We start from the raw sequence: 21366 nt of genomic DNA on the forward strand, positions 1-21366 counted from the left end.
CGAAGTGTGGACAAAGGTTAACTTTCTTCTTTCTATGTAGCATTTAAACCCCACTGCATGTTTGCTACCTTTTCAAGCACGTTCCTTTGCAGAGAAAAAGAAAGAACACCACAGAACCAGCACCCCTCACAGCCAAGCTGAACTATTTATTTATTCCCCCTTCCTTGATGGAAGCAAATTTAAAGGCAGTCATCTGGTAAAGGTGACTTCCTGCTGAAACATATGGTAAGAAAGCAGCTGTCCTCTACCTCAGCTAAGAAATGTGGGAGAGTTGGAGTGTTTCTCTTCGGCAGACGGCAGGTAGGCTTTAGGATTAGGACAGATAGGTGGAATAGCCCATTTTCGTCCTCTGGCAAAAAGTGTTGAAGAAACTGCATCAACTACTCACTGAAGTCTTGAACAAGATGTACTGTGCAGGAAGGTATTTTCCTGTTTCCCCATACTTGCAAAATAAATGCTTAACTGAGTTTCCCTGAAGACGTAACTGTGAGCTTCTGAGTACAGGCAGCCACAGGGCAGGGTTATTGAAGGAGGGAACAGCACTTGCACAGTTCTGGGTGTGAACGTGCCTGTGTTCAAAGGAGCAGTGGCAGAAGCATACACCACAGATGGTCACAGGAGCACAACAGGAGAAGCAGCACTTTGAGGTTAGGCCTCCCTTAGCTGTGCTCTGTCAGTACCTGCAGTTGTAAGTCACAGCACCCTGGCTCCCAGCTTACTTTACACTAAGGGCACTACAGAAGGCAACGTGACATAGAGAAGGCGGTAGCACTTGAGAAAGCACAAGTGACCACAAGGAGCCACAGATAACATCGACCTTCTTTATTGTCAGCTCTTGATACATTATCACGATGTCACGTTTTTTGCTTGTACTGTATAAAAACTTGTGTTGAGTCAAAGGTATAAAAGCCCAGTTGTCTGCATCAATCATCAGTGATGGTTTTGGGAATTTCAGAATAGCTGCTGAGGAATTCACCCACTTACTGACAGAGGCAGCAGGTGCTGCTCATCCCTTTGATCACAGGTTTTGGTTTTTTTAAGGCTTTTTTTTTTTTTCCTCCAGCACCTGTTTGGGCCTACAGCTTCTCTATCAGTATTGCAGAAGCACCTCCTCCTCCATTGCAAATTCCTGCGAGACCATACTGCCCTGGTTTCAGCGCGTGGACCATGTGAACCACAATTCTTGCTCCAGACATTCTAGATAAAAGAAAAAAAAAACATTTACGTCTTAGATGGAAGAAGATTCTGAATTTGACTTGCACAAAATGGTTGGCAGAATACAGCACCCATTCCCTGGAAGGAAACCAAAACAAGAGCATAAAACCAACATTGAACCAAGATTGAACAACGCCTTTTGTCCACACTTAGAAACAGCACGGGCTCCCTTTCTCCAGGTACAGAACTTAAAAGGAGAGATTTCATGCGTGCACAGCCACCACCTGCTGTTCCTTGGTAAAGGAAATCACCTCTGAGTACTCTGTTACAAAGCATCTCTGCAATTATCGGAGAGCTTTCAAAGAAGGTAATTAATATTAAATCTTTTCCGCTAAAAACCAAAGCAATACTAATTATTCCTTTCAGTTTCTTCTTCGGCTACAACTTGATGCAATGTAACATGGTGCACTGATCCAGCTCCTGCAAGGTCAGACATCTAAATTCTGTCATGATACTGCAGAAATCTCCTTCAGAGACAAAGGTCATTTCTTTATCAGAGCTGATATTATGAAGGAGATAACAGCACATCTTGAGGGATTATGACTACACTACAGCTTTGCCAGCAAAATTCCGCTTCATGAAGTACTCCTACTGGTTCTTCATGTACAACGCAGTTACTTCTCATCTCTATTTAGCAGACTGGAGGGGGATTTTATCCTCCTGGACACTGCAGCACTCTGCTCACCCTTAAGGAGGATTACTGGGATGTACTTAAGCCACAGTCACATTGCAGCTGCTGGGGAACACGGCAGGGAACATCACTCCCATAACGTGAGCAAAGAACTTCAGAGCAAACATCCACCAGAGCAGCCCCATCTGCTGCACGAGGTGACCACAGTGTTTTAGATCTGCTGCTGGGAATGCTTTGACGAGACTTGGAATTTGACTTTGCTGATAGGAGGAAAAATCTTTATACCACATCTTAGGCTATTTTTGTTATGTTTACCTGTAAGTTTTAGTAGTTGATTAATTATTGCTGCTTATTCAGTGCTGTTAGTGATTTATTTTAGTTTGTGGCACCAAGCAAGATTTCCATAACAGCAGGTGATAACTACCTGCCATAAGAAGAATGGGACAATGCTTTTTTCAAGGTACCCTGAAATGTAATACCTGAATGCAGTCAGCACGAACCTGAGGCCGAATTCCTATTAGCCTTCCTACTTGCATTAGATTTGATGACAGAATCAAATACATTAGCAGCATGTAGAAAACAGTGCCTCTGTGCAGCCAAAAAAGAATGCTTGTTTACATACCCTATTGGATGCCCAAGAGAGACAGCGCCGCCATTAATGTTCACTTTTTGTGGATCAATACCCAGCATTTTAATATTGGCCAGCACCACAACACTGAAGGCTTCATTGATTTCCCACATTGCAATGTCTTCTTTTTTCAGGCCTGTCTCACTTAGAATCTAGAAACAGTAATAGAAATGATTATTGCTGTGAACAAGCTAGGAAGCTGAAATATCTTATAGGAATAATTAAGACTGTTGTGAAGTCAAAGTGCAGGCAGTAAGTCCCTGTGCTGTATGCCAGGCAAGAGATCAGAGCTCACGTTTCAGAAGCACTTTGTCAGATGGGGAAAAAGCCAAAGTGAGGTTCTGGAGCACAAACTCGAGTTCTCACAAAAGAAGAAATGGAGATTATCCCATGAATACATTTCCGTCATATTTATACTAAGTACAGCGCCACACATTGCACACTGATACAGTACTGCATACAGTTGCCTTTAGTTCCTCTCTGGGGTAGTCTGTACTTGTTTTATCACATTTATTTTGCCTTTTAGTCACAACTGCTTGAAAACTTTATAAGTGAAAACAAGGCGAGAAGTTGTTGAGAGCAGTGTGAAATAGGATGCCGTCAGAACACGTATGAAGTCTGACTCTCTAAGATCTGCACTCCAGCCTTAATCCTCTGCAAAACCTACTTCATTTCAGTGCTACTACAGGAATGTATACTGAGGGATGGTGCAGTGCTGGGGAGGCTTGCTGCCTTCCTAAAAAGAAGCTGTTTTGTTCCTACCTTGGGAACAGCGTGCGCAGGTGCAATGGGAAAGTCAATAGGATCAACAGCAGCATCTGCAAAGGCTGTACAAACATGAAAAAAACCACGAAAGCTGTTGTTTAAATGCCTCTTGTTTTTACCTCGCATTATTTTCATTTATGCAAGCCGCAAACCCAGCCAAGAGAGAAAAATTCAGAATATAATGATTGCTGAAAATAAAGCACTGAGTTTTATGTATTCTAAGTGCACAACATCACAATATTCTCAGATGTTTAGAGTTATTCCACGTAGAAAACTCTATGATCAAAACCCTGCTGCTGTGACACTTGACACGTCCACGTCCACGCCGAGGAGGTGCAGTCGTAACGCCTGCAGCCGCGCATTCTCTGCTCCATGCACAAAGGATAAGGGCACAAACAGGACTGCCGGTCACAGTGCACCGTCAGATATTTTCCACTTCTCTACTCAAAGATGAGAAAAGAACAACCTTACCGACTATCCGTGCCAGTGGTTTAACTTTCAGTCTCTTGGCTGCCTCCGTGGTCATCAGAACCAAAGCAGCTGCTCCATCATTCAAAGTACTGGCATTGGCAGCCGTAACTGTTCCTAGAAAAGGTAATGTGTTTTAACAGAGGGGAAGATGAGATAGCTCAGGTAGATCCTGCAGGCCCTCGGGCCTTACAAGGCCTCAGCATAACAGCTGTTGCACTGAGATAACTAAGTTGTTTTGTTTTGTTTTTAATACTTGTTTAACCAAACCAATTTATCACAGTATTCATAAGCTACAACAGCAGTTCAGACCATGCCTTCCACATTGGCAGCACTGTCAGCATTAACGCAGAACTCCGACACAAACACGTCTGTGCTGCAATGCCAGCTGTGCTTTGGCCAGCTTCCTTAGCTTCGGATGCAGGGAGGTAACAGGGCACGGTGTGCAGGCACACCAGCACTTATAGCTGTGGTGACCAAGGCCAGCTGTTTCAGTCTTTAATGTAAATGCCCAGAACAGAGGTTTTCCCTGGTGTGCAGGTTCTTCTCGTTCTAAGCCAGTTTGTGCTGTTGTAACACCAAGCCTGGACTTTTTGGTAGGAGCAAACTTTTCTTTAGCAGGCATTGAGAACGTCACAGATTCAAGCTCTTGTGAACAGCACTGTTCATTCTGATAGAGCATTCTTGCACATAGCAAATAAAATAAGCACTTAATTTAACAATATTTACCATTTTCTTTCTGGAAAACGGCTCTCAGCTTTGGAACTTTACTAAAATCAACCCGCTTGTATTCCTCATCTTCTGTCACTTCTGTGTCTGGCTTCCCTGGAATTCAGATTCGGTTTAGTTTTATGTGTGCAGTCCTTTCTCAAACATTCTAATGTAGTACATGGATTAAATGTTCTCTAACTTAAGCCACTTATTTCAGTAAAAAAATGTAAACTTCCTTTCATTTTCATAAATGCACTTTTGACGTGCATCAGTAATTCATAGGATCATAGAATGGCCTGGGTTGAAAAGGACCACCTGGGTTGAAAATGACCATCGAGTTTCAACCGCCCCTGCTATGTGCAGGGTCACCAACCAGCTGACCAGGCTGCCCACAGCCACATCCAGCCTGGCCCTGAATGCCTCCAGGGATGGGGCATCCACAGCCTCCTTGGGCAACCCCTTCCAGTGCGTCACCACCCTCTGGGTGGAGAACTTCCTCCTAAACTCCTTAATGTCATTTATTCACAGCAAGTCATTTACACTTCTTGATGAGCAAATGAAAGGGACAAAGAACAGATCTTTAAGGTAATTCACAGAGAGATTCAAACACATCATCATCAATCTATTCCACCTGAATTTAATACAAAGTCATCCCCTTGAAGAAGTTACAGCATGTAACATTAAAGGAAAAGAAATCCATAAGCAGATACAGATGACTGACTGCTGTTCAGCAAAAAATCTGCCTAACAGCAAGTTCTTTGCATCTGAGATACAAATACACACATACACACGGGTGAGTGTGCACATTCCTGAGATAGGCACATCTAAACAGCATAACTTGCACTGAGTGCAGACCCCGCTACAGCTTTCAAAGGAGAAGCACGGCTCACTCCATCACACCCTTCCACAATACCTTTCTTTGAAACAGTGACAGGAACTATTTCTTTTTTGAGAATTCCTGAATCCCACGCTGCTTTGCTCTTGGTGTAAGAGCCTATGGCATACGTGTCCTGCTCCTCTCGTGAAATAGTGAACTTCTTTGCCGTATTCTCAGCACAGTTGCCCTGGGAGAAAAACACACACGTTACATTTGGTGTTCCAGGAGATGCAAATCAGAAACGTAACTGAAAAACCTGCAGACTTTTAGAACTGAACGTGACCGACATTTGGTGTTCATTTCTGATTTGCACAGTTGTGACCAACCAGAAACTTCAGCCTTCGGAATACCAGCTTCACATTCAGTACATGAGTTCTGAATGCAGACCACGATGCTGCAAAGGAAGGCAGACTCCACACAAGGGGCTATTCCAAGTTAAAAACTGCATGCAGAAGTTCTAAAGGCTGACTTCTCCAGAGACTGGAGAACACACAGAACTGTGTTTGCAGCACCCTACTGGTGTTCTGATGCCATTCTTAGCTTGTCTATTCCAAAAAGCCTCTCAATCAAAAGCCATTTCAGTTGAAATGCATGAATAGCGTTCAGCCAACAGCGTAGTTAGAGTGCACTCTGTTGATAAAGAATAAAGCACACACAGCAGCATTGAAAACAGTCGTTCTCCTTTCAAACTGTTTCCTCCTGATGCTTGTTCTTTACTATCTCCATACCAAGTTAGTATTTTTCCGGACCCTCCCTCAGTTTGCATTGTTTTGTCAACAGAAGATATGGGATATATACACTGGGGGGAAGGAAAATAAGCACCAATCTGCTGAAGCAGAAGTGCATCCCCAAAGGCATTATGCAACCTGACTGCTCCCACCCACTGAGACAGCAAAACCCACCTGGGTGGAAGAAATCACGTCTCTTTTAACCCCTGCTCCAAGCTATTCAAGACTTCAATGAGAAAGAAAAATGAACACACCATTTCCCACCCCATTTCAGCCTTCCATCCAGTCTCTCCACTGCAGGTACATTACTCATTTCTAGGTTTGCTAAATGATGCAGTTTAATAATAAGCAACTTCTTCAAAGCTGCGTGAGGCCAACAGTTGATACTTCAGAACCCTGCAGGAATATTTACCATATGGATATGGTTATAAACATCTGTAAGTCCATCTTTTACGATCAGATCTTCCAGATTAACTCCTCCATAAGGTGTTGATCCTCTGCTCATTGTATAGGGAACATTGGACATGCTCTCCATTCCACCAGCAACCATTACATCCTGCTCAAACAAAAGCTGAAGTTATCAATAATGCTGTGATCTGCATGACTTCATTCAGGAACTGACGCTAACAAAAGATTGAGTGGACACTTGGTGTTTCCAGCAGCTCTTGGAGAAAAAGGAATAAAAGGCTTCTTTATTCATTCTAAAAGCAAACAGTGTGGACAACAGCTGAAGATAGCTAACCCATGCTGACAGAACAGCCAGACTTCTGTCTGGTGCATCACTTCGGAAAGCTGCAAGAGCCATATCAGCCTCTTGTGCTTCTACTTCAAAAGCTTCCAAGATCACAGCACAAATTTTATTTCAAACACTTCATTTTTTCTCTAAATTTCTTGTTTGTTCTTCATGAGCAGCTCCACATCCTATGGAGCAAGCAGCAGTCAGAATCTAAGAGAGCCAATGAGAGACTCAGCTTTAGAGTTACCTGAAGCTTCACACCATATTCTTACATCTCACATGCAAAGAGATGACTTACAGTGAGGGTTTATCACCTGAAAGCACCAGCATTTTTATGAGGGATGTTAACAGAAAACGATCACTGAACTTGAATTATGCTGAATCACTGTTGGCATTTACAAACAGATCTGCTTCTCAAGCTGAGGCAGAACAAACAAACACAAAAGCAAAGCTACAAGGACTGTAAGCACACCTACTGTCCCCAGGCTACAACCCACAAAACCTTCAGGGTTTTGCATCTTGGCGTGCGAAGAGTGGCTGTCCTTAATGGCATGGCTTTTTTGAGAGATGGATGATTGTAAGAAAAATGCTGTTAATCCAACCACAGAAGATATTTTACATGAAAAAAGTAGTAACTAGGTCTTTCAATTCAGGCTTGGAAAAAGAACGGCTTAGTTCAGAATAGATTATAAACTAAATCCAGGAATGGCAGCGTGTAGTAACAAAGCAAACAAAACCAAGGAGGCTGGAAACAAACTAGAAAGGCAGTAAACTGGAAAGGCATCAGGGGTATAACAGTGATAGAGCAGAGGAATGGGAGTCCCTGGCATTTCAACTTCATCAGGCAAAAGACTTGGAGCTAAGGCAACTGTTTACACAGTCCTTAATGTACGCTGACTGAAGCCTCTGGGAACTGTCACCCACTCACACCACAAACACCTCCCAACCCACAGCCAGGAAAAAAAGAACAAAACCCATCCAAAAAAGCCACAGCGTGGAGCTCTGAGGGCGTACCGAGGGGCAGCTGGCACGTGCTGAGCCAGGCAGCACTGTACATCACATGGGCTGAGCTGAAACATCCACTTCTCTTCAGAGCACGTGGCTGCACCCAGCAAACAAACCCAGCAAGCGACCACTCCAATGGACTCAGCAGATGTCAGCTACTAAACCCAAGCAGAGCTGTGTGCACAGAAGTGCTGGACCTGATTCAAAGTCCAGTGGAAAGCCCTGCAACAAGTGCAGCAGGCACTGGGTGAAGTGTCACCCTCTGCATAGCAAGGCCTAAGCAATAAGTGGTTGCCCAACTGAAGAATACTCTTATTTCCACATGGGGGATGAGAAGATCAAATATTTTACTTTTACTCTTGTGTAAACAAGATAAATAATTATTAAGTGCAATTCCCACTTATGAGCCATTGACTTTGTAACTTAAAAATACACCTTGAACTGACAATATCCTTACTTCAGAGAATCTTAGAATACAGTGGACAGAGATGAGTAATCTCCTCCATCCAGCTCCTGAATGAAAACACGACTCAGCAACAACAGATAGTTTTGGGCTTTTCTGTTGTTCTTACTTAGAAACAACACTGCTTTAACATGTGAATGTACTTCATTTAAGTGATAAAAATATGTGAAAGTCAAGGTGAGATCTCTTCCAACAAACATTAAGTTCAGAAAAAGCTCTTCATTTTGTTCAGATGAGAAAGCCTGAAAAATTCCCTAAATTTTATGGGGAAGGCAGTAGAGAGGATGTATATACAAAATAAATCCACCTTATTTGCTCAGCTCTGAAAACAAATCTGACCATTCCCACACTGCAGTGCCTTTTCTTGTCTGCTCCAAACCAAAACATATTTAAATTACTGTCTAATCAAGATTGCGTAACCTGAACAAACCTCACTAATTAGCTTCATTATTGCAAGTCAAAACATAGTCCCAAATCCAAGACCACAGCCATCACAGCACAGGATCCACAAGGTCAGCTGTGTGTCCCTTCCATAGAGCAGCAGTGACACCACATACCTGGCTGCCACACATCAGGCTCTGGGCTGCCATCATGATCGATTTCATTCCTGAAGCGCAGACCTTGTTGACAGTTGTAGTATCAGTGGAGATGGGTAAACCTAAGTCAGGTAAGTTGTACAAACAACTGCATTATTTAAAGGGAGAACACTAGATTGGTGTTTCAACAGTATTTCATATGGGATCAATTCTACTTAAGCCTGAGGGTGCAGCTCGGGCAGTTTATCCACCCTCACCCCTCGTTACTGTCCCTGGAGAATGCTGTTGCTTCGCCCCTTCAGAAAACAGACTCAAGTGGTAAGATGGGAAGCAAGCAAAGAATCAGACAGAAGAAGATCATTTAGAACATCCATCAATAGTATGAAGTGGTTTCAGCATCTCCGGGTTCTACAAACACAGTAGGCAATAACACCCACTGTGCACATGACAAGTGACAGCTGAACACGCAGCACGAGGCCCCCTTACACCACTACAACACAGCGAGCCTTCAGCCTGCATGGGAACAAGTGTGCAGCCTGTCCTGCTGGGCGCCTCCCTGCTCCAACTCACAGCTCAGTATCTACAATTGCATTGGCAGCTGTCCACGTGAAGAAAAGACCACCTTTAAACCCAGAATGGACACAATGCATACCTGCACCCAGGACTGCCTGTCTTGCTGGAGCTTGTCCTTGTCCGGCCTGTAAGACATTACCCATATACGCCTCTTTCACTTCTTCTGCAGGGATACCTAGAAAACAAACATGGTTTGATTGTGCATTCTTTGCACAGAAGGTCATTACCTGCACTGAACCTTCCCACTAAAGTTTCCTATAGAAAGGAGACAAAACGTGCCATGTCCAACCTGTGTGCTAAAAGCATTCCAGGTCTCTATGCTCATATTCATAGGGCACGCTGAACTGGGGACCTCACATCAGAATTCCCTCACCAGCCCTCAGAACAAGGCAACTAAAGCAAGCATTTCCAAGTCTCACCAGTCACCTGATCAACAAAACAGTCACGGATGGTTAAACGCACACAGCCTCCTACCTGCGACACCGATGTCCAAAGAAACAGCTCTGTTTAATGCAGAGAGCAGCCAGCTGCCCCCAGATAGCAGAGGTGTGCTCTCTCTCCCTCCGCTGCCCATGCAGCAGTCCTGGTGTTCAACTTATTGTCGTATGCTGTTTCAAGAAGAAAATTAACCCATCTCTCCTCCAAAATGACTTTTTGGCCGATTTAAAGCTACGGAGAGGCTCACAAGGGTGCCAGAGGAGTACCATGTAAAAATAGGCAGGGAAAGGAAGGACCCCTGGTTTAAGCAACAAGCAGCCTTCATATCAGCTTAAGTGTGCCGTAAAACTACACCCCAGACAAGCAATCAGCATGTCCTATGCAACTGGGAACACCACAGATATTCCTAAGTAACATTCTGCTCTTAGAAGCAGCATTTACAGGTGGAAGCAGAGTCCAACAGGCAGGTTTACTTAAATACCATTTACAGATTAAAGCCTTAAGAGTGCTATGGGGGAGGGGGAGGAACACCAACAGAAAAGTCTGTTTTACCAAGCAACTTCACACCAAAAGACACAGTCTGATATCGTTCAGAGCTGTATGAGGTTTTCTCATGCAAACACATTTACATGTACCTGCTCTGTCAATTGCTCCTTTAATTGCAATGGAACCCAGTTTAGTAGCTGGCAATGATGAAAGAGAGCCTTGGAAAGATCCAATGGGCGTCCTTGCAGCACTTGCTATCACCACTTCCTAAGAGGACAAGCATGGAGTAAAAGTCACAGTATCTTTACACATGCACACATACCCCAATTTATTATTATTATTTTATTTTTTTTTAAGTTTTTGCATGTCACAGCTCCCCTTTTATTCAGTAAGCAGCACAGAACACCAAAACTATCTTCACAGGTGCATGCAGCATGAAGAACAAAGACAAGGAATTTGGGACCTGTGCACCGTTGTGGGGCTATGACCTTGTTGGGACGACAGAGTGTGATGGGATGGCCCTGAGGACTGCAGTGATACAGGCTCCCTAGGAAGGACAGGCTGGGCAGACAAGGTGGAGTGCTCTTTATATGAGGGAGCCATTGGAATGCATGGGGCTCTGCCTTGGGACGGGTGATGCCTGAAGGAATCCCAGGGCCTGGTGGGAAGAGGGGCCCAAGCTGGAAAAGGCTGAGCTACTGAATGCCTCCTTCACCTCAGCCTTAACCAATAAGGCTGCCTTTGGGAATCCCAGGTTTCAGAGGCCAGGCTAAAAGGCTGCCCCAAGGAAGATGCACCTTCTGTGGAAAAATATCCGGTCAGGGAATACTTGAGCCAGCTGGACACCCCTAAGCTCATAGGCCTTGATGGGACACACCCACAAGTGGTGAGGAAACTGTCAGTGTAAGGTCACTCTCAAAGATCTTTCAATGGTCACAACAACTGGGAGAGATGCCTAAGATCAGGAGGAAAGCACGTATCGCTCCTGTCCTCAAGGAGGCTGCAGGGAACTACAGGCCAGTCAACCTTGGCTTGATACCCAGGAAGGTGATGGCACAGCTCATCCTGGAAACCATTTCCAGACTTATAGGCAACAACAAAAAAATTATCAGTCAGCATAGGTTCACCAAAGGGAAGTCACGCTTAACCAACGTGATAAACCTTTGTGATGAAATCACGAGCCTGATGTGAGCCTGGTGTGAGCAGTAGATACTGTCTATATGAACTTCAGTAAGGTGTCTGACACCATCCGCCTTAAGTTCCTCATACAGAAGCTGGTCATGTACGAGCTGGATGGGCAGACAGTTGGGTCCATAAAGGCTAAAAGGCCGGGGCCAGAAAGTGGTGACCAGTGGCACAAAGTCCAACTGGAGATCAGTAAGTAGCCTCTGCTCAGCACTGATGAGGCCACATGAGAAATGCCAGGTCCAGTTCTTGGTCTCCCAGTATGAGAGACACGGAAAGAGACTGGTGAAGGGCCACAAAAGCGATTAAGGGGCTGGAATATCTAACACTGCTCCATCTGGAAGCTCAGGGTATCTCAAGGACTACAAGTATCTGAAGGGAGGGTACAAAGAGGATGGAGCCAGGCTCTTTTCAGTGGTGTCCAGTGCGAGGACAAGAGGCGATGGACACAAACTGGAACACAGAAGGTTCCCACTGAACACCAGGAAGCACTTCTGCACTCACACAGGTTGCCCAGAGGTTATAAAGACTCCTCCTTAGAGACCCACAGAAGCTATCTGGAAATCATCCTGAGAAACATGCTCTACATGACCTGGCCTGAGAAATCCTCCTCCGGCCAAGTCTTTGATATACCCAATGTCAAGGAATTCAATACTGTTGTACCGACACGGTCTGTACGCCACAGAAGGTACTGTTACCACAATGTAATGAACATTAACTCTACACTTAGTGAGCTCATAGCTCATGCCTTGGAAGACCAAGCACCTCACCAGGCTTTGCCAGAACACCATCAGATTAAAGACGTGTAAGCTGCAGTTTAAGCCCTGCTATGACATCTGACTTCACACTTGGTAGTCCCTAAGCACAGATTTAGTGTTATTTTGCCTCTTGGCTTAAATGTTACATCGCTATGTCTGCCCACTGATGCTGGCAGAGCAGCACAGGGCCCTGGCAGCAGAAAGATGTGTGTTTTAGATCTCTGCCTGCCCTGGACAGCCAGACTGGGCCGGACAGCCACTGCTAAGAGGCAGCGAGTATCTCCAGCCGCAGCAGGAGGCAGACAGAGCCTTCAGAAGCGGTGAGAGCTGCTGCAGCCCCACAGAACGTCACACTTACATTTAAGGTGCGCTGCGAAGCGTAGCCGCGGCTCGCATACTTCAGGGCCTGAAAAAAAAAAACACATCCTCAGAATTTCACAGCAAAGAAGCCAACACCACGAAGACAACTAAAGACAAGGGCCGTTTACTCAACACCTCCGCGCACCACAGCGCCCTGCCCAGCGCTGCGGCTCAGAGCGGCGACCGCCCCGCGGTCGCGGTGGCACCCGGAGGGGACGGACGGCCCGCGCTCGCGGCGCCCCCACAGCAGCGCGGCGCCCCCACAGCAGCGCGGCGCCCCCACAGCAGCGCGGCGCCCCCACAGCAGCGCGGCGCCCCCACAGCAGCGCGGCGCCCCCACAGCACGGCACAGCCCGCCCCCCTCTCCGCCCGACGAGCTCCGAGCGCACACGCGGCGCTGCCGCTGCCCCACCCCGTGCCGGGGCCCGCGCGGAGCCCGCCCGGCACCGTGACCTTGGCCGGGCAGCCGCAGCCCCGCACCGTGCCGGGCGCGCGAAGGGAAGGAACGAGGAAGGATCCCTCCGTTCCAGCGCCGGCCGCCCCGCCTCACCCGCAGCAGCCCGGCCGCCGCGCGCCGCCGACCCAGCATCGCCACCGCCGCCATCCTGCCTGCTGCCGCCCGCCGTCACCTTCACCGCCGCCCCACCCGCAGCCTATAGGCGGCCGCGCGCCGTCCCCTCCCCTCTCCCCATTGGTCGAAGGGCTGAAGGCGGGACTAGTTCCGGCCCTGCTATTGGCTGAGCTCGAAGCCGGCCCGCGCTGCCGCACACCACCTCCCTGCCCTGCCCTCGCTCCGTGGCCGGGACGGGCCGTGTGGGGCGGCGGGCCTCGCGTCGCGTCGCGTCCCGTCCCCTTCGTACCGCCCCCTCGTAGCCCCCTGGTAGGCATTTCTTAATTTCTAGGTGTCGGAAAGCCTCTGGACAAGAGATGAGAGCCGGTCGGGACGAGCACAGGCCGCAGGCGTTCGCTGCGTTTCTTCGCTGGCAGCGGGAGCGTGGGGAGCCTCGGCTGGCTGATCCGGGGGGGGCGCCGGGTCGGTACGAACCACGCAGAGCGGGGACTGACAGAGACTGACTCAGGAAGAACTGAAGATTTTAACCTGAAAGTGTACGTGAGCACCACACGAGAAGGACAGCCGTAATGGATTAGGAGTACCGTGCCCAGTTCTGGGCTCCTCGGTTGAAGATGGACAGGGAACGTCTGGAGGGGCTCCAGGGGATGGCAACAAAGCTGTGCGGGGCCCGGAGCGTCTCCTTAGGAGGAAAGGCTGAGAGGATGGGGATGGTCGGCCTGGAGGAGACTGAGGAGGGATCTTATCAGTGCTTCTGAATATCTAAAGGGTGGGCATCAAATGGACGGGGCCACTCTCTCTTCATTAATGCCCAGCAACAGAATGAGGGACAATGGGACAAACTGCAATGCAGGAAACTCCATAAAACATGAGGAGGAACTTCTGTGGGGGTGACCGAGCACTGGAACAGCCTGTCCAGAGAGCTCCTTTTCTGGAGGGATTCAAAACCCACCTGGATGCCTTCCCGTGTGACCTGCTGTAGGAACCTGCTGTAGCACGGATTGGAATGGGTGATCTCAGAGCTCCCTTCCAGTCCCTGTGCTTCTGAGATACAGCACAGGTGGGTTAGATCCCTTCAGAGGCTGGCAGCCCTGAGCCGTGCCGCTGCACCCACACCTCCAGCCTGGGAACGGCCCACGTGCACATCCCATCTGTGGAGAGGTTCCCCAGCACTTTGGTCCTTAGAGCTCCTACAGGATCGCCTGCCAATAAAACAGTGCAAGTCATTTATTACCTACAAGGCACTGTTTTTGTGGGGATCTGGCTTTGCACCTGCAGAGATCGTATGCCTGTGCGGGTATCCTCGAAGCAGCACTGTGAGTGCACACTGGAACCATTTCCACACACAGGGGAATTTCCACAAGGAAACCCTCAGGAGAGGCACTCAGACTCAGTCTGTTCCTCTCTCCCCCCGTGCCACAGCCCACTGGGATTCTGCCAGCTGTGCCAAATGTAACGCACTGGGGCCAGCACTGATGTTGCCTCACCTGGAAGAGCGGTTGGACTCCCAAACATATTGATTAAAATACCATTTATTGGCACTTGCACGAGAAAAAAGGAGGGTGCAGATAATCTCATGTCCCTTAGGATGCTGGGAACCCCAAACTGTACAGACACCTCCAGCCAGGGCAGGACAGGTGTTTATGAAGTAACGTAAGGTCAAAAGCGAGTCTCCAGCTGCAGAACTCTAGCACATGGACAAGCCATGTAAAGAGAAAAGAAACATCTCCCCAGAGCATGTATTTAAGAATACAAAGCTTTTAACACCAAAAAACTCAGGAAGAACTTTCCATGGGCCAAACCAAAAATCCATCCAAGTCAGTCCCCCCCCCCCCCGTGCCATGTGCCTGCCACGTGCCTGGGGGTGCAGCTGGGTGCAGCGTCTCTGCTGGCAGCTTGGGCTGCACTTTCCCCTGGAAGCAGGAGGGTAAATAAACAGAACGTTTACATAGAGGCTCCCTGCCCTGACCCCGCATGGAGGTGCAGGACCACATCCTTGCCAGCTGCCTCCTGGCCCAGCCCAGTGGGCATCACACCATGGGGAGGGAGGAAAGCCTTTCGCCTGTGGGATGTCAGTGGCCGCAGGGACACGGGCAGGGGACAGCAGGCATTGGCAAAGGTGCTCTGCTGGGTGCTCTCCAGCATTTTATGGCTTTGGTCCTGTGAAACTCACACATGCTCTTCTTCCTCCCCCTGCACCTGTTGCTTTCTCCAGTCAGCTAATTAATTCCTCCCCCCCCCACTTTGTCCCTTAGCCCTCTTCTTCTAGGAGAGCTTTAAGACTTTCTAGGATAATTTCTATTCAGGAGAATTCAAGAAGAGAGAGTTCAACAGGGACTGCACAGAACAGCACCCCCGGCCCAGTGCTTGAAGCTGAGCAGGAGAGCCACAGTGTTCCCTGGATTTCCTGACCACGTACCTTCACTGTTTAGTCATGGCAGAGGGTATGTCCTTGCCTTCAATGGATCTGTTAGACATGTATTTCTCTTAACACATGAGCTGCACCTCCTGTAACCTCTGGAGACAACCCATGTTTCAGCATTTTAAACCAAGCTGCTGGTTTTTAAGTACTCCCCAGTGCTGATGCTGCGGGGCTTCGAAAATAGTTCTACCCAACTCTCTGCCTTTCTACTTCCAAAACACGGTTGCATTCTCCAGGCCATAGCCCTCATTTCCCCACTTCTATGGCAATTTACTTTCCCTGCCAGCATTTGCCCACAGGCTCACTAAGAGCTCTGGCACCAAGACTGGCTGCGGTGATGGGCAACGTGGTGTGGGCAGAAGCTGTTTCACACCCCACTTCTCCCAGAAGTGACAGCCAAATGGCATCCAGCCCAGGGGACTTTCAGACATCCAGCGTGGATGACAAAGGCCAGTTCTACATTTATCAGATGAATGAAGAAGGTTTGAAGCCTTCCACATTTAGGCCACTGATCATGCCTAAGCTGTGATCACATGCAGTCATTGTGAAAGCTCTACCCATAGGAACTGCCAGGTTGATGATTGCCACGTGCACCGAAGAGTCCATCAGAAAAACTATTTATTCCATACAAACAAACCTTTGCACGTAGCAGAAAGCACAGAACACCGGGTCTCAGTGCACCAGTGAAAGAAAAAAAGGAGCTGAAAAGAATAAAATTCCCATTGAAATAGACAATCAGAGAAGAGGAGCCATCACAGAAGCACAGCTTGGAGCAGCCAGCATTCCCACACTGTTTGCTTGGTGCAAAATGAGGCACCACTGCTCCCAGCAGTACGGTGATGGCACCAGTAATGTTCAGCGATGGCCATTTCGAGTCACTGCAGAGACTGAAGTACCTGAAGGCCCTGAGAAGAATGGAGCTGTAAGTCTTCATCTGTCTTTCCTCTCTCCCTCCCTTTGCTTTTTTGCTCTTTATTTCCTAAGTTTACACTGATCAAAACAGACTTTGGGACTCGGACTCCGGCCACTTCCATATAGCGGTGCTTTTTAGGAGCAGTGCCTGAACCAGGCTTAAACCTTTAGCAGGAGGAAGAGACCGAAATATCTTGCTAACATGCGTAGTCTTTTATATTACATTTTTATTTTGCAAGAAAATAAATTATACAACTTAAAAAATAAAATTCAAAAATTAAGCAGTACATCAAAATAGTTCAGCTGGACTGCCATACAGAAACTACCACCATTCCCAACTGTACAGCGTCATCACCTCGGCAGTGGCACACATTCAAAAGTGTAAATACCATACGCAGATAGATATTACAACTCAGGAACTCAAGTTTGCTCAACACTCCAGACTACATATAGTGTATATGACAGGAAAGCTTTCGTGTGTTGTTTATTTCACAAATCTGACCTCAAAGAATTACAAAGATAGCATCCCAGTCATTCTGATGAAAATAGAAAACAGTTTGAGTTTAAGATAGCAAATCTTTCTGTAAAACTATCAAATCTTTTTGCCAATTGTGTGTTTAAAATGCGCACTTTACAGGACAATGGCATCCCAATGCAGATCAATGCAACGTGTGAACATTCGATACGCCTGGATTAAGTTTATAAAGGTGAAAACAGGACAGTCGCATTTCCTTTTGGAAACGCAATTGCATTACAGCCTTAACAAACGAATGAAAGATGAACAAAAATAGGAGCTAGGAACACCAACTGTGGAAAGAGGAGAATGGAAGACTTCAGAATTGAAACCGAGATCCTCATCACGTTGTTGGGACAGAGAAAGTTTTAACAGTATTCCTTAATTAAACCCATTAAGAACGATTCCCCCCCCCCCCTCGTCTACAACAGGTTTTCTCCATAGCCGTTCACCGTGGCAGTGTGCGTGGCAACATGCTTCTCAGATACAGCACCTCTTTTAAGCAAGGTCTTTGGACATGTGAATTCAGAGCTAAACACTGTAGCCTTAAAAGTGCGTTGTTGCCATATTGCAAGTGAAGAATAGTTCATTTCCATTCAGAGCCGAACTCTGCCGTCCCCAAAAGAACGCTCCCCCCAGCTACCTCCCCGCGCCCCGCTGATACTTCTAAGTGCATACTGGTGAAAGGGACCCGACGAAGGATGCTAAACACAATTCTGCATCTTTAACAAATTTGCTGGTGTGATTCTCAGATTTAATAAAAAAAAAATCATCATCCATTTTCGGCATATATTTAAAGAAAAATGACCATGCTGTAGGCACGTTACCTATTGTATTTCCACATCCCAGGTGTTGAGAAGTACACAGGTAACTCTGAGGTTATACTATTTCATACTTATCAGTTGAGGGAAAACACAGTTTATGAAGATTTTAACAATCTGCTGCTTTCTGTATGCACTCCAACTTCCTGAATGATTGCATATAAGACGCTCTCAACTTCCTGACCCTTAAGTCAATGGCTTCAGAAGCTGCATTACCCCCTGCGCAGCGCTCCGTCTCTGTGTTCCTCTGTGGTTAAGGGCTGAAACTTCTTATGGTGGAGGCTGTGCTCAGACTGTGATGTTTTCGAGCTCTGGGCTGTCAGTTTCTCCCAGCTATCTCAAGTGAGCACTTACTGTAATTTACCTTTCAAATACTGAAACTCCCGTAGCACAAGGACTTTATTGGAACTTTGTTTTCTACCATTTGAATAGCTTTAGTGGCTAACTACACAGAGCACCACTTGCTTTTGGTTCTGAATAGCAACGCCATAGGAGAAGAAAAAAGATGTGGTATTTCTGAACAGCATCTACTCTTTTTAATGAATAAAAGCATCGAGCTTAATTTGTACTCTGTAAATGCTAATTTGCCAGGTCTCGGTGTCTCTCCATCTCTTCTTCTTCATTAAACCTCCAGTACTGCAAGTTTCAGTCAAACAGAGGACCAAGTACACACCATAAGCAGGCAGTGACAATGGCATTTATATTAATAAGCAGACCAAGCAGCCTGTTTAAGGGGGCGAACAGCCACTCTTGTAGTGAGTTTGCTTTTAAACCACTCTTATTTCACCCTCTACTGCAACCACGTAAAAATTAACTCCTCCTCTTAATGGAAGGTTTTCCTTTCTGACTAAAGTCAACCCTACCCTCTACCCTCTTTCAATCATTTGAGAAGACCTTGAGATACTGTACTTGAACTGGTAAATTAAAAAAAAATGCACACTTGCAATTTATATACGAATATTCATACGGAACTGAGTAAGGCTCAACTTACCTTTTGTCCCAAGACAGGCACTCTGCTCCACTGATTCCTATTACAGCCCAGGACATGCGGGGACATTTCAGAGTAGCAGAGAGGCAAGCATTGCCAAACAACTACTTCAGATGATTGAAAACAGAAGAGGTAACATTAAGAAATTGAAATTCCTGGTGCATCCTTGGCACTCTCTCCGCATACATCACACAAGGTGTTTTTCCTAAGCTTTTTCCCAGTTCTGTTAGAATTGTATTTCCCATTCTGACAGTTTCAAAATAAAAAGCAGAGCGTTTGTTTTTCATATTAAGATGCTGACTTTCAAGGAACAAAACAGCCAACTGTGATTAACCTTACATCCATACATACAGAGAGAGCTACCAGTGAGGAATTAATACAGGGATCTTTGAGTGTTATCTTCTTTCTGAGAATTTGTGCACCAATTACTCTTTAATGCATTTAGATATACGTCGTACTTAAATATCTGGAATACAAATATTAAATGTACAAGGAAATACACTTAATATTTCTGTTCGCCGTAACAGACCCATCTATGGAAACTGTTTTTATAGTGGAATATCATTCAAGAAAGCTTTGCCTTCTCAAAAAGGATTGTACCAAATCATCTGTCCAAATAAAGTAACAAATAATGTATATCCACTTCTTTACAGAAAACAATTTAAAAACAATGATCTCTTGCATAAAGAAAAGTATCACCCATGAATTATTTTTATGTCACTTATGTGTCAAATATTAAAATCCAGTTACTAGATTGAAGCACTGCTCTAGCCAACAGATTTTAATGATAACAAATATATATCAGTTTGTGAGGCATGTGTCTCCCAAATGTTATTACAAAAAGGATCAAAGGTGGACAGTACATGACTCTGTTGATCCAAAACACAAAAGTGAAAGTGCTACTTCTAGTCCTAATCGCATTAAAAAAAAACAACAACAACAAAAACCAAAACAAAACTAGTAGCAGTTCCTCAGTGCATGAATATTTGAATATTTTTCCTTGTGCAAGTACTGGTCATCTAAAAACCCAAACCTGTATTCTTCCTGGTGGGTGTAAGTCAAATCTACTTTTAAAAGTTCACAATGGGCTCTTCATGAATGCAAGTTTCCCACAAAACAGCATGCTGTTAAAAGTGTGCAACATGAAGGGAATGCCATCATGCTAGCTGAATGAGATTGGCAAAATAGAGTCCTCTTTAAGGTAAGGCAGGGATTTGAATACGTAATGAAAGTCAAAACAGGTCCTTCTGCAGCACAAACTGTTGCAGCTGTCTGTCCAAGCACCCTTCCATTTATGTTCTCAGCATCTCACAGAGTCCTCACGTTATGCCATATATATGAAGGTGTTGATATCCGACTCATCTCTTCTGATATATTTGTGCTCTATAAGCCATTCAATTTGCTCCTTTATCATTTTCTTCTGTGGTAAGAACATGTTTTTCAATATTTCTACCAGTTCAGTCTGAAGCTGGGCATTAGTAATTTTCTTCCTCATTTTCATTATTTGGATGATAGCCTCCTGGTGGGGAATGAGAGAAAAAACATTCTGAAATGTCTGGTGGAAACGACAATGGAACACAGCGTTAACAGGGGACTCTTGGTACAGCAAGGCAGCAAAGAAATGCATATTCTTCCTCAAAAATCAAATATAAGAATTATTTTGCCACTGTAAATACTGCGCTTAAGACACACCTCAATTAAAATGAGGCAAGGCCAACATCTGCTCTTGCTTACATATCCCCGAAGTGAGGGCCAAACCTTAACCCACTTGAAAAAAGACACGCTCTGAATATAACATTTCACCTTTGTGAATTACAGCCAGTTGCCCATATTCATTATCATGATTAAACTTCAGAATAAAACAGTACAAAGATCTCCTGGGAGTTTCTATTCCCCCATGCTTACAACAAAGAACAAAGTAAATCAAGAATGCTGAAAAAGAAAACAAACAACACAATAAGAACACTTTTTACTTGCAAGGTCAAACCATGGAGTTTGTTACCTTCCAGGTTGTGGCCACGAACTTGATAGAACTCAAACCAAAGGAAACTGTGTACAAAAGGCTAATTTAGGATATGTTCAAAGCATGATTGAAGTTATAAATCCATAAGTAAATGGCTTTGAATTTGCCATTAATCAGGTATTAAGTGTAAGCCACAATTCCTAAGCCTAAGTAGATACTGAACGGTCTTCACAAAGAAGGTGATGAAGCAACAGAATGGAACACTGGCAAGTTGTGCAAGAAATACAACTTGAGTCAATGGTGAATCTGCAGAATTTTGTATCTGGAGTGTGAATTAGTCACTAAAACCTCGTGTTTGTTCACCTGCCCATTCTCTGAGCAGAAGTCAAGGTGATCTCAGACATACCTTGTGAATACCTTGTGAAATACAAGCTTAGTGTCAGAGTAGCACTTACAAGGTGTTCTCATCTGGTAAGCACATGCAGGCATTAACCCTTTGGCTAAAAGAATGGCCACGGTGTTAAGTAAGGTGAGACAGTTTACAGCTTGGCCGTCCTGGAGTTTAATCTGACTGTGACTACAAGTACACACGCACACAGAATGAGCTCTTCA

The 21366-nt window shown here is 45.7% G+C and overlaps 2 protein-coding genes across 3 annotated transcripts in view; both read right to left on the reverse strand.

Annotated features, from left to right (window-relative positions):
- Nucleotides 1-807: 807 nt before the first annotated feature.
- On the reverse strand, nt 808-13207 carry ACAT1 (acetyl-CoA acetyltransferase 1). Its single transcript, NM_001277779.2, has 12 exons — nt 13114-13207; nt 12562-12609; nt 10410-10527; nt 9416-9511; nt 8785-8885; nt 6436-6579; nt 5332-5482; nt 4437-4532; nt 3711-3824; nt 3237-3301; nt 2469-2626; nt 808-1197 (listed from the first exon to the last, which is right to left on the reverse strand). The coding sequence occupies exons 1-12, from the start codon at nt 13165-13167 to the stop codon at nt 1077-1079; spliced, it is 1266 nt and encodes a 421-aa protein (NP_001264708.2). The 5' UTR covers nt 13168-13207; the 3' UTR covers nt 808-1076.
- A 3468-nt stretch (nt 13208-16675) lies between these two features.
- The window catches only part of CUL5 (cullin 5), a 31409-nt gene continuing 26718 nt past the window's right edge, over nt 16676-21366 (reverse strand). For both annotated transcript variants that reach the window (XM_015279528.4, XM_046898231.1), the window contains exon 19: nt 16676-20310. In XM_015279528.4, the coding sequence (XP_015135014.1) occupies nt 20116-20310 (195 nt within the window). In that variant the 3' untranslated portion in view covers nt 16676-20115. The remainder of the gene's footprint in view (nt 20311-21366) is intronic.

The sequence above is a fragment of the Gallus gallus genome, chromosome 1 (assembly GCF_016699485.2).
Source record: "Gallus gallus isolate bGalGal1 chromosome 1, bGalGal1.mat.broiler.GRCg7b, whole genome shotgun sequence".
Taxonomy (NCBI): domain Eukaryota; kingdom Metazoa; phylum Chordata; class Aves; order Galliformes; family Phasianidae; genus Gallus; species Gallus gallus.

Coding starts and splice junctions, on each gene's coding strand:
- ACAT1 (NM_001277779.2), bottom strand. CDS start 13,167: ATGGCGGCGGTGGCGATGCTGGGTCGGCGGCGCGCGGCGGCCGGGCTG. Junction 12,610..13,113: donor CGGCGGCCGGGCTGCTGCGG/GTGAGGCGGGGC, acceptor TTTTTTTTTCAG/GCCCTGAAGTATGCGAGCCG. Junction 3,302..3,710: donor ACCACTGGCACGGATAGTCG/GTAAGGTTGTTC, acceptor ATGTTTGTACAG/CCTTTGCAGATGCTGCTGTT.